This window comes from Notolabrus celidotus, chromosome 7 (genome assembly GCF_009762535.1).
Source record: "Notolabrus celidotus isolate fNotCel1 chromosome 7, fNotCel1.pri, whole genome shotgun sequence".
In the NCBI taxonomy this organism is placed as follows: domain Eukaryota; kingdom Metazoa; phylum Chordata; class Actinopteri; order Labriformes; family Labridae; genus Notolabrus; species Notolabrus celidotus.
Window position 1 is genome coordinate 23,659,323 of NC_048278.1, and position 12,522 is coordinate 23,671,844.

Here is a 12,522-nt window from a genome sequence, read left to right on the forward strand (position 1 = left end):
TAGTCTTTAAATTATTTTTAAAAAGGAGAAAAAAAACTTTTAAAATGTCCCAAGGTGGCAAATTGTAACTTTTGAAAAGCTGGAACCTGAGAATAAATTTATCAGAATATTACTCAATTAGTTTACTGTTGTTCAAAAAAAATCTACCAGTATGTCTTTGAACTGAAATAAAGGCACATAATAGGCTCTGCAGGGTGGCACTCCAGTGTGAAACATGAAAAGTGCTGAATTGGCTGCTCAGTGGTGGAAAAACATCTGGGCACCTCTGCCTCACCACACTCACCTGGTGGCCTTTTCACTTCTTTTAATCCCCTGCCTTTCAAACAGCATGAGTCCTCCAATGACCCCATATTACAAACACTGCCACAGATTCTGCATCCCAAGTATAGAATATAGAAGTACACTTAGATTATTTCTTTAAGCACCCATGAAAAGATTATGACCACTAACAGCACGTTTTGATATGATCTCAAAGAGTTAATAAGAGGTAGTCATAAAAGGCTAATAATAATAATAATAACAGGACCCATATTTAAAGCTTGTTATCGGACAAAACAACATAGAGAACTTAATCTCAATGCTTTGAAACAGGCACACAATTCAGTTTGATACCTATCCATATTTCACAAATGTGAATAAAAGTTTGACTGATTAACTGACTTCTTAGTCGTCTGTGAACCCTCGTGACCCTTGTGACCCTTGTGAAATCTTGCTGCAGCCAAGTTTGCCTCACTCCATCAGAAGTTAGAGTCATAGTGCTTTAACCTTGACCTCTACTACAGCTACTTTCCTGAGAACTGAAACAAACCAGATATTGTGCATGGCAGAATCAAAGCCCCTTGGCAACAGTATCAAAGGCTGGTATGCCTTCTTAGATTTTGATAACCATAGCTTTTTATGGCAGGCGATGTGTCATTTGTTTGAACAGGGACCAATCTATACAACAGTAAAAGAGAAACATCAAGGTGGCTGGGCTGGGTGTTTGTTCACTGCAGCACAATGGATGCTTATGGACTTTGATCTCATGATGTTTTGTGAAGCTTTCCATGATAAAAATCTATAAACTTCAGGTTGTAAAAGCAGCAAGGGACATTAAAGCAAGAGCCTATTGTTCTAAATTGAAGGCCAAATTTGCAGAGAACACTGTGGAGTAAAAGTTCAACATCCAGTTATTCATTGAACATGACAATATTTTTACAGTAGACCTAGTATAAGTGGTGGCTTATGCTTTGAAAATAAGCCTAGTATTAATGGTGGCTGGCCTATGCTTCGGCTGAATGTTAGCAATGCAATTCATAAGATATGTTCAGACTAACTATTAATACTTTCACTTATAGCTGTGCAGTTGTGATGAAAACAGCTGTCAAGAGAACATAAAATAATTTAATTTATTCATCCATTTCTTAATTGTTGTTTAAGACAGAAACATATTATTATATCATAGAAGAGGGCATTGGTTTAAAAAAGCGTTAAACTGACCTATGATGCAAACGTGCTTGAGTGTTTGGGTGTATTTTCAGGGGTACAGATTAGCTAGGTGGCAGTAAAACAAAAATACTGCACATGGTCATCAAGAATGCAGTGCAAGTGTTCTAAAGAGACAAGAAAAAAGTTGCTTCCGGTGGAAAATATTTATATTTTCACAATAAAAGCTCATTGGCAGACAAAAAAATAAACAGGAACTTTGACAGTCTCAGACACACCGCAAGTTCCCCCTTAATATAGTCCTACTGTCAAAATGAATGTAATGTTTTAAGTAAGCTGAGGTTTACAAGGGGGACATCAAAAGCCCTAATTGGATATGCATTCATGTATTTCCCTTACTGTTTTACAGTGAGGGTTTCCATAGACTGTATGAATAATGGACGCAGTATCTGTGACGTCACCCATCTTTTCCTGAGCGCCATATTGGAAATGCTGAAAGAGTGTGACGCAAAGAGGCGGGTTTGGGCTTCTTAGCCAACAGCTATGTGTTCCCGCCTGTCAATTCAAGTCAGTCATGTCCTTATTTGAGCGAAATCTCGTAATCTTAATATCTTCTGAACTGTCGTGTTAGAAAAAAATTCACCCCCTGTACAGTGTGTGCCGACAAAGAAATTAGGGACAAAGACCGAAGCCCTTTTTTGAACCAGGCTGTAAACAAGTTTATTTATGCTGCAAAGATCACCTTTTTTGAATTGGTGTGAAGTGGTTTCTGGTGTTTCTGGTAGTCAGACTCAGGCGGATTCTCATGAATTGCAGTTCATAATACTTCGCCATGGCATGGGCTTCATATTTGAGACCAGAGGTTGCTGCTTGTGCTTTTCCTGAAAACTACTAATTATTCCAGTCGTATTCTTGAGTTCCCGACATAGGCTATTTCCCGTTAGACTTTCTGGGTAGACTATTGCTGGTTCTCCCTTATAATAGACTACTTACCTGAAATTAGAGGGAAATCGCCTTTGTATATTTTAAGATAATGGGATAAACATGTTGAGATTCCAAGAAAACAAGTGGTAATTAAATATTTTCAAGTAGACAAAAAAAAAAAAAACACGTTGGATACGTCTCTGTCAAGGGCAGCACATTTGAAACCCTTAATGTATTTTCTGTTTTTTATTTCATTTTTATGTTCCCTTAGTTGTCTCTTCCTTAGGGCCAGCCATCTGTTTTAGCGGACATTTTTTATCACTGCCTTGTCTTTTTCTTTTCATTTCTTTCTCTTCGCCGCTCCGCTGGGCTTTTGGATGTCCATTTTCTGTCGCTGGGCAAGTTTTCCTGCACTTCTTTCTGATACATTTTTTGAAAGCTTTAATTGCACATGATTGGTTCGTTAGGCTGTCACTGAGCATAGTTATGCCCTCTTTTACTCTAACACACATTCACAACATGAAATATGGATGTAGTATCCGGGACGTCAGCCATCTGTTCCTGAGAGCTGTTTGGAAGCCAATCAAGGGCGGCAGCCATATTGGAAATGCGGAACTCAACCAGGCAGAGTGTGAGGTAAAGGTGCGGAGTTTTAGCCTCCTAGCCAACAGCTATGTGTCCCCGACCAGGAGTCAAGTCAGTCATGTCCTTGTTTGGGCAAAAACTCGTAATCTTAATATCTTCTGAACCGTTGCATTAGAAATAAATTCACCCCCAGTACAATGTGTGCTGATAGAGAGATTTGCTTCATAGAGCCAGCCGTTTTTTGTACCAGGCTGTAAACATGTTTATTAATGCTGCAAAGATTGTCTTTTAAGAATTGGTGTCTATGTGGTTTCCGGTGTTTCTACAGCCAGCCTCAAGCGGATTCTTGATGTACTGCAGTTCATAACACTTCCACATGGGCTTCATCGTTTTGAGACCAGAGTTGCCGCTTGATTCACACATATTAACTGATAGTGGGTCAGGTAAAACTAATCACATTTTTAACAAGGACTTTTCATGAGAAACATATTATTACAACCTATAAAGTACATTGCCGTTTTCTAACTAGTCATCGCCTTTTTTGCCATCTGATAGGATTGAAAGGCACCTTTTTATCCCCCATCGTGGAGGGCCCATATTGCCCATATGGTAGATCCGGGGCTGCTTTTGCCCCACCATCTAACAGCATGATAGCATATTTCCTTCCTCGGCATAAATTCAACTGTGGATGCTTTATTTCGAAAACCAAAGACCGGAAGTCATGGTTCACTCTGGCCGTCTTTGTGACTCCCGGTGTGTGTGCTTGTGTGTGTGTGTGTGGGAGGCAGTGGAGAACGGGAAGCAGGAACCCAAAGGGGAAGAAGAACCTATAATGAGACCGTTCCTGCTGCGCTCCTCGCTCGGCTGCCTGGTGACAGTTTTCGGCTCGTCTTCTGGTTCTCTAAACAAACTGGTCGCACAAGCAGCAGCCGTCTCTCACCTTTATTATTGCAGAAAAACGATGCACTATCAAACGGAGCAGAGAGGACACCCCAATTCTCCCGACTTCCGGATATATTTTAGTAAGTTTACCCTACATATCATGGGAGGAACCATGCATGTCATAGCATAAAAGTGTAGCACCAGGACTTGGTTCCTTGCAGATAACTTAAGGTCGACCTCCAGGTCAAGGTAAAAGTCTGACCTTTGAGCTGCTAGCGTTATGCTTATTTCACACTTGGCACTCTTTTTAGACCCTACATTTAACAGCATTAACAGGTCTATTTATAACCCAGTCTCTGTCAGGTTGAAATGACTATTAGAAAGGTAAGCACTGTTCACCGTAACACCTACCCTCACATGGTTGTACTTCCTGTTTCTTGTCACGTGATCAAAAGCTGCACTATAAGTACACATTACAGAAACAAGCAGGTATTGTCTCAGCAACAATCTTATAATTCAGTCAGTTGTATCAAATAAAGCTAATTTCATTAAATCTTGCTGCACATAATGTAACTTTTTTAAAAATGGAGACATTTCTTGAATTGTTATTGAATCCTACTCTTGCTCTGTTGATGGTGCAATTGTGGAAGCACTTGTTTTAATATTGCAATATTAACCTTCTGAAGTATCACCTTTAAACCCCTTTGAGTGGTGTTGAGCCTGTTGGAAAGACTGAAATTAATATTGCCCCATCTTTATATGCTGCAAATGCTAAACAGATCATGAGCAAGAAGTTCGACTTTTGTGTGCACTGTATTTTTAAATGCCTGAAACTAGGGATGCACGATATGTTTTTTTTGCCGATATCTGATATGCCGATATTTTACAACTCATTTAGCTGATTACTGATACCGATACCGATATTTTTTTTCTGCATGCCTAATTGCAGAGATCATCAATTCTCTTCTGTATTGGAATTAGCGTACAGTATTACGGTGATACTCTTATCGCATTTGTTATGTTATATTAATTTCTTGTGCATAATTAGAAACATACTTAATACTTAAAACTGACAATTGCTTTCAAACAAAATTCATACAAAAAGATACATCCCACTTAAAACTTTGATGATGCTTTCCCTGAGACAATCATAACAATACCCACAACCAGGGCAATTTCACATTTGACATAGTAAGTAAACCTAACCTCTTTTCACAGGGAACATGTGAAAAGTGCAACTGTACAGCAATTTAGCCCAAATTAAATAAAGGGTTTACTCTTTGTCAGTAAATGTGCCTAAATTAGTCAGCTACATGTACCTTACAGGCTGCTGCTATCGGCATGTTGGCCGATATCCGATAGTTCATTTTTAAAGCCAATATCGGCTGATACCGATAACGTGCCGATAATGTTGTGCATCCCTTCGTGAACCACTGCCAGGGGTAGGTGTCCGTCAAGTCCATTTACAGCTTACTGTAAGAGTCAGCCGTTTTCAAACTTTTTCCACAGCAAATATTCACATGAGTGATACATCTTACTTTTAAAAGAAAGCAGGAGATATATGTTTGTCACAAAACACTACATATGTATGTAAAAGACAAAATTAGCCACTTTTTTGTCAATAAACTCATAATAAACTGAAATGTCCTCACAGAAGCTTTATTCTGTTTACATGCTGGATCATTTCCTGCATTCTGGTTATGATATTATATGCATATTTCAATCTGTATTATTGAAACAAAAAAATTAGTGTAATTGATGTTAGTGTAACCAAAGAAAAATCTATTATGAGATGCAATTGAAATTCCTTGAATAGGCTTGAGGAGGATATTTCAGTCAAGAATGAACTTGCATTTCATGTTAAGAAATCTTAAACATAGAATTTTAGGTCTATATGAAAAATATAATCTGAATTAGTTATTCGTTGAATTGATCAGAAACTCAGCTAACTAGAGCTCAAGCCATTGTTGATTGAAGAAAAAACATTTGTGTATTTCACAGCAACACATTTATATGCATGAGGGTTTTATTGTCTAATGTTCTTTTTGTTTGTTCTTAGAAACAAAGGAAGGAAATTACATTTCACCATTCCATGACATTCCCCTAACAGCAGAGAAAGAACAGGTAATTATCTGATACTCTAAGTATTGTGTCTGTTTCTTAAATGCTTCAGTAGTTATTTTCAAGGATAGCAAACCAGTAATGAATAACTTTTCTTTCAACAGGAAAATGATGTGCCAGCTAAAAAGGCCAAGCAGAATGAGAGTGAGGTACCAAATTCATATATTTGATGTCACTTGTACCAGCTATAAACATTAAACCAAGCATATACTGTATACAGCATTCACCTGTCTCCTCAGGTGCTCTATAACATGGTAGTGGAGGTACCGCGATGGACGAATGCCAAAATGGAGGTGAGAAGGCTGTAGGTAAGTACCATACTTGTAGTGTGCTCTAACTTGTATAAACCTTAGTGTAAGTGTCCTTATTAGATGACATTTACAATAAGACAGCCACACTACAACTTCAGTGAAGGCTGATACTGATATAAGTAATAGCACCTCAGGTATACTTAAGCAGGTGTGTCAAGGTCAGTTCAATGATAATACATTTTAAAAAGCCTAACCTAGCAGTAGCTTGAAACTTTTGATGAGCCCCTAAAGACGGACATCACAAGTTTTAAGTGGCAGTTTGAATTTGTTTTTTTTAAAGTTATATTTTTGGGCTTTCCTGCCTTTTATTGATAGAGCAGCTGAAGAGAGACAGGAAACGTGGGGAGTAGAGAGTGGGGGAAGACGGGCAGCAAATGGTCACGGCTGGGAGTCGAACGGGTGACCTCTGCGACGAGGATTATAGCCTCTGTATGTGGGGCACTTAGACCGCCAGGCCACCAGCGCCCCTTAAATACGTTTTTAACAGTAGCCAAAAGCTGCTGTTACTGTACTCAGCTTGACTAGCTTAAAGGCTGGCCAATCCGAAGCAAGCATAAGATAAGATACCTCTTTATTCGTCCCACAACGGGGAAATTCATGGAGTTACAGCAGCAAACAAAAAGGTGTACAGTACAAGAATTTCAACAATATAGAGCTGGCCTTCTTCACCAGTGTGTTCAGTCTCGCTCTCCTGTATCCTGTCCGCCCACAGCAGGTGTAATCCTTCCAATGTGGCGTTAGTGTCCGGTGTTAGCTCTGTTAGCATGATGCTACTCTGCCAGTATTACCTCTGCTGCTGGGTTAGCTCGTCCACCTTATCGTAGATAGATCTTACAGTCCCCATAACAGTGGGTGGAAGGACAGGTCGATGTCGTCTTTTCTTAGCTTGAAACCTCAGTACCAGCACGTTGCATGCACCTATACACATACACATGAGCACATACACCTTCACACTGCTTCAATTTCCAGATCGCAACAAAGGAACCACTGAACCCGATCAAACAGGATGTAAAGAAAGGAAAGCTTCGCTATGTCGCTAACATATTTCCCCATAAAGGCTACATTTGGAATTATGGGGCTCTCCCACAGGTGAGTAAACATCAGAAACTAAGCATTTATGACTTTTTGATGAAATGTCTTGTAAACGTCAATCTTCCTTAGGCTGTGTTTTGATCCGAGCCAAATACAATATTGCTCACGAAACCCCTAGTGACTGTTTTTTGTTGTAATCAAAGTGTATAATTTATTCTAATCTCAAGCTGTATACGAGTGCATTTACATGTGCTTTTGTACTTAATATTGTCAGCTAGTTAGTTTAAATGTTTACAAGGAAATTTCAATTTCATACATGTTTCTGAACTGTTTTTGAAAAGACATGGGAGGACCCGAACCACACCGACGCAGACACAAAGTGTTGTGGTGATAATGATCCCATTGATGTCTGTGAGATCGGCTCTCTGGTAAGACTCCTACAGATAACTTTTTAAATTGCACCACTACAAGATTGTTTTGCTCATTTTTTCAAGAAAACTTAAAGACGTGATTGGTGGATTGACTCACAGTCATTTTTGGGTCTATTTCTTAGGTGTGCTCTCAGGGTCAAGTAATCCAAGTGAAAGTTCTTGGCATTTTGGCCATGATTGATGAGGGAGAAACGGACTGGAAGGTCATCGCTATCAATGCTGAGGATCCGGATGCCAAAAACCTAATAGTGGGTCATATGAACAGTAATTGTCTAGAAAGTGCCTCACACAGATATGTTTCCTGTCCTCATAAATATAAGTCCGGGAAACTTCATAGAAATAAGTGTCGTCTTTTCATTGCGCTAAACAAGAGAACCAACGCAAGTCAACTGGTAATGGAAGTATCTCTAGAAACCCTTAGGAAAGCTTGCAGCGGAGAGACACACGGCTCAAGTTTTATTGTCAACATAGTTTTGTTTACATTCAACCTTTCTTTCCAGTACATTGTGTAGATCCTAAAGGCCCGACAAACATGTCAATTGTATTTTTTGTAGCTCTTCATACATGTTTGTGTGTTTGTAATTTCAATGTCATTTTTGCATAATTTTCACATTTAAAAATTCTTCTCAAGGATAAACATTTCATCATTATTCTAGCTGAGATGAAAATTTAGCACCTTGGTAAGACAGGCATGCTGTAAATGGATCCATTCTTGACTCTGTTCTGTGCTCTTCAGACATAGAGGATGTTCGCAAGAGCCGACCTGGTCATTTAGAGGCCACTGTTGACTGGTTTAGGAAATATAGGTGCCTGATGGAAAGCCTGAGAACCAATTTGGGTTCGATGGACAATTCAAAGAACAAGGTACCGAGACCCTTCGTGTGTTATAGTATATGTGTGAAACAATACTGTTTGTATTAAGAGTTTGAAGTCTGTAGTATAAAAGGCTAACATGTTTTTCGCTCTGAAAAGAGTCTCCATTTCTGTATCTGTCAATTTCATAGGACTTTGCAGTTCAGATCATTAAGTCCACCCATGAGCACTGGAGGGCACTAGTGCAGAGGAAGACCAAAAGTGGAGGAATTGAATGGTAAGTTGTTGGAGGTAAAACCCCCTCCAGCCTGTGTGGTTGTGTGTGCTATGTACACATGTAATTGACTATGTAAGTGTAATGAACTCCATTTTCTTTTTTCTTATTTATACAGCAAAATACCTCCTGCTGTGATAGCCCTTTTACTTTCAGCTCAGAAGAGGCCAGAGGTTTGGTCCAATCGGTAAGAACCTCCTCATATCCTGTTAAAAGTAGCAAACATACAGAATGTACAAAACTGCATTTAAGTTGGGTTTGGTGATTGTCATTTTGACACCCTAGGCGCCTTCATTTGGCAGCACACTCCTGTGTCTCCAGAGGGTAAGTAAAGGCATACCTGCACCATATCTTGTTTACCTGTTTAAGGTGCAACATTCTGAAGGTTCATATCTTCATATGACTTTATCTTCTCTTAACAGTGGACAAGTGGCATTTTGTCTGAAGGCCTGTATTTATCATTGAAGCCAACAAAACTCCTTCAGCATTGAAGCGGGTGCATCTTTAATGTGCTGCTGGATTTCTGAGTATACTTTTAATGAGTTAGTAGAGATCTCTACTTTGTCATGTGTGAGACAAGACATGATTTTTTTTTTATGTCGTGTTTAACGCCTTATTGGTTTTCTGTTGAATTCAAATGTCGTGGTTAGCCACCAACAAACACCCTTTCTACCAAGGTGAAAATCATGTAATGAGTTGCAGCACTTTTATAGCTTATGTCCAGGTCAAACCTTGTATAAGACTGAAAGTTATGCTATTATACTCTAATTTTCCTTTAAGGCTGTTTTCAGTTTTGTTGTGATCACAAACAACACATTTTGTAAAAAGGTACATTGTTCTGTTTGGGCAAATAAAAAGAAACGTGGGAAAAAGACAGTCTCATTTGTATCTACACATTTAAAAACCGTCAGCATGCGTTCAATTATGCACAGGAAGTGGATATCAGTATTAACTTGGAGAAACAAATCAAATTGCTTTAAATAAATATAAATTTTATTAAAAAAACACCCACATCTCAGCAATATCAGGAATGATATAATAAACAGCTTTCAAATAAACTGCATTCAGTACATTACAATACTTACAGTATTAATATCCATCCTTAATTCCATTGTTTCGTAGCAAACCAAACTTCAGGATAACAAGGGAAGCCTTAGAAAATAAAATAACAGGAAAAAAGTTGCACCGTTTTTTATATCTTTAGTGTCTAACTGCAAAAAAAGGACCAAGTGTGTATCAACTGCTAGCTGAACCTTTTGAGCTGAGCACATATAGCGCACAGGTTCAGCTCAGAAAGGTCATTCAAGTAAGGTTGACATCACTCAGAAACACTCTGAAGCATCTTCAAGTATGGCTATGCTTTTAACCCGCTATATCTTAGACACCTCTCCTTTCTCAACCACAACCTGCTACTGTAGCTGGTTCTGTACAACAATATTTGACATTTTTTGTAGATTTATTTTACAAAACAGGAACAGTTAAAAAAAACTAGGACCTCTAATGTCTGAGCGAACAGGATACTATGAGTGTAAACATTGCTATTGAAAGTTAGCACAGATTTACAAAGACTTCCTGGATAATCTAACCATGATCATTCTTTAAACCTGAAACAGCTAGAGGGAATTTTGAAGATATGATGAGAATTGCTGATAGAGGTGCCGTGGGTTCATTTGACAAAACAAGATGAACTCAAATCAACATTGAAGAATGAGCTGTATTTCTGCAATACAGGTTCTTGGTATGTACAACAGACATAATTTATTTATTTTTTAACACATTTACAATCTTTTTAAATAAAATGTTCTGTAATTCTTTGTTACATATTTTTTTCCTGAAAAGAAATGAAGTGCTTTCAGAAACTGAAAATGTTATGAAGAGTGGGGAAAAGTACTACAACATGACAATTGTTTCATTCTATATCACATTAATTAAATCAGACAGACAGGGAACTTTAAATCATTTTACAATTGCTTAGTGGTTATAAATAAATTTAACTATTAACAGGCACAAAGATGTGCAAACTATTTTAATCATTGCCCTGTTCTTGCCTCATATCAAAAGCAAATACATTGCTTTTTATTTAGTCATCAAACTTTCCCTTAGTCAGATCAGTGCATATATTTCAAATTACTTTCAAAAGATTACCACGTCCTAGTGGCCAAAATTTAAGAATGAAAATCGAAGGATACTTTGCTTTTCCTCACAAAGTTTTTGTCCTGTTTAAAGAGTAAACAATAATTGAATTCGGGATGCAAAGGCAAGTCCCTGAAATGAGAAAAACAAGATGGATACAGGCAATGACAATGTACAAAAAATGACATTAAAAATGTCCCTGATTTTACAGTAACATCAAAGATTCAAGTTCAAATCATGCTTTCTATGGGATTATTAAGAAAGCAAGAAATGAACTTGCATGCCTTTTGGTGGCCTTAAGTTTATCTGTTATTAACACTTTAAAAGTAACACACAAAGGAAGAAAAACAGTTTTTCCTATTGCCAGAGTAGTTTTGAGGTATATGACAGGTCTGTTACTGTACATTATTAAAAGCCTTCTCCTTTCCTAAAGTCTCACATTGTATGTTTCTAGCAGGTTTTATAGCACCTCATGATATGAAATCAGTTGAACCCCCCAAAATACTATGAAATAGGCTGTTAGCATTCTTTACAACACAAATCTATAACAGTAATTCCAAAAGGGAAATTAACTTACTGTACAATCTCATCTGTTTATCTTACAGTTAGATTGCAATAATTAAAAGACCCCACAGCAAGCCAGCTGCCCTCTGAAACTGACGCTGAGCTTACCCTGTTGTATGTTCCTCAGTGTATAAAAGCCATTAACTAAGCACCACAGACATTAAACTACATGAAATATTCACAGTCCAGGTTTGTTCATTGAACCTAAGGTAAGTACATTAAAAACAGTCACTGACAACAGAGTGAACCTGGGAAAAAACTAAATTAACACCAATGTGTTTTTTTCTCCTCCAAATATAAAATTCACCATAAGCATGGCTCAATTTACAGTATAAATGACATTAGAAAGTAAGAGAAAATCTGTGAGAGAAGCACCAAAACAATGCTAGTTTAAAACATGTTTTCACATGAGCCCGTAACAGTTTTGTGATTGATAGTACAACCCTCTGCCACAAATTCAATCATTTTTGCTTAGAGATTAATTATTCTGTGTGGGGAACAGTAAAACCAGATTTCATCATGTAGAGGTATCACAAATTCATTTAACTATGATTATTAAAAGTGCTCAAAGAAACACTGACTTGCAAAAAATCATTTAGATGCTGATGATTTGGACAGTATAATGATATTTTTCAGTGTCCTATTGACAGAAGTAATTCATCATCGGTGGTAGAGTGTGTTGTGGTTATAGTGTGAAGGCATTCATTTGAAATAACACAACCTCGTTTTAGCACCTTGAATGTTGTCCTTTGCAAAGTCGGCCATCTTGTGTCGAGTGGCATCTCCAAAATTGTGTAAGAGAAACCAAAGCAATCAAAAGGAAACTTTGTTTGCATCAAAAATAGGTCCTTGTGTATCAGACTGAGAGCACATAGATTTGACAGTTGTCATTGCAGTTGTTGACAAAAAATAAATACATCCTAAGGAGGGTTGACTGGTAAAGCTTGATTGTTAAAAAGGTGAAAGACCTGATGTAAAGGATGATCCATCTCTCTTCTAACCACAGGTTCTTTTTACCATGCAACAC

General features: G+C 37.9%; 1 protein-coding gene across 1 annotated transcript; it reads left to right on the plus strand.

Moving 5' to 3' along the window:
- Positions 1-3,647: 3,647 nt before the first annotated feature.
- On the plus strand, positions 3,648-9,674 carry ppa2 (inorganic pyrophosphatase 2). The gene is given in 15 exon segments (XM_034688840.1): positions 3,648-3,956; positions 5,876-5,940; positions 6,042-6,086; positions 6,177-6,230; positions 7,218-7,337; positions 7,622-7,708; positions 7,834-7,975; positions 8,448-8,513; positions 8,516-8,592; positions 8,716-8,801; position 8,879; positions 8,917-8,985; positions 9,084-9,102; positions 9,105-9,122; positions 9,221-9,674. Coding segments are annotated over 15 exon segments (1,173 nt in total). The 5' UTR covers positions 3,648-3,655; the 3' UTR covers positions 9,244-9,674.
- Positions 9,675-12,522: the final 2,848 nt, after the last annotated feature.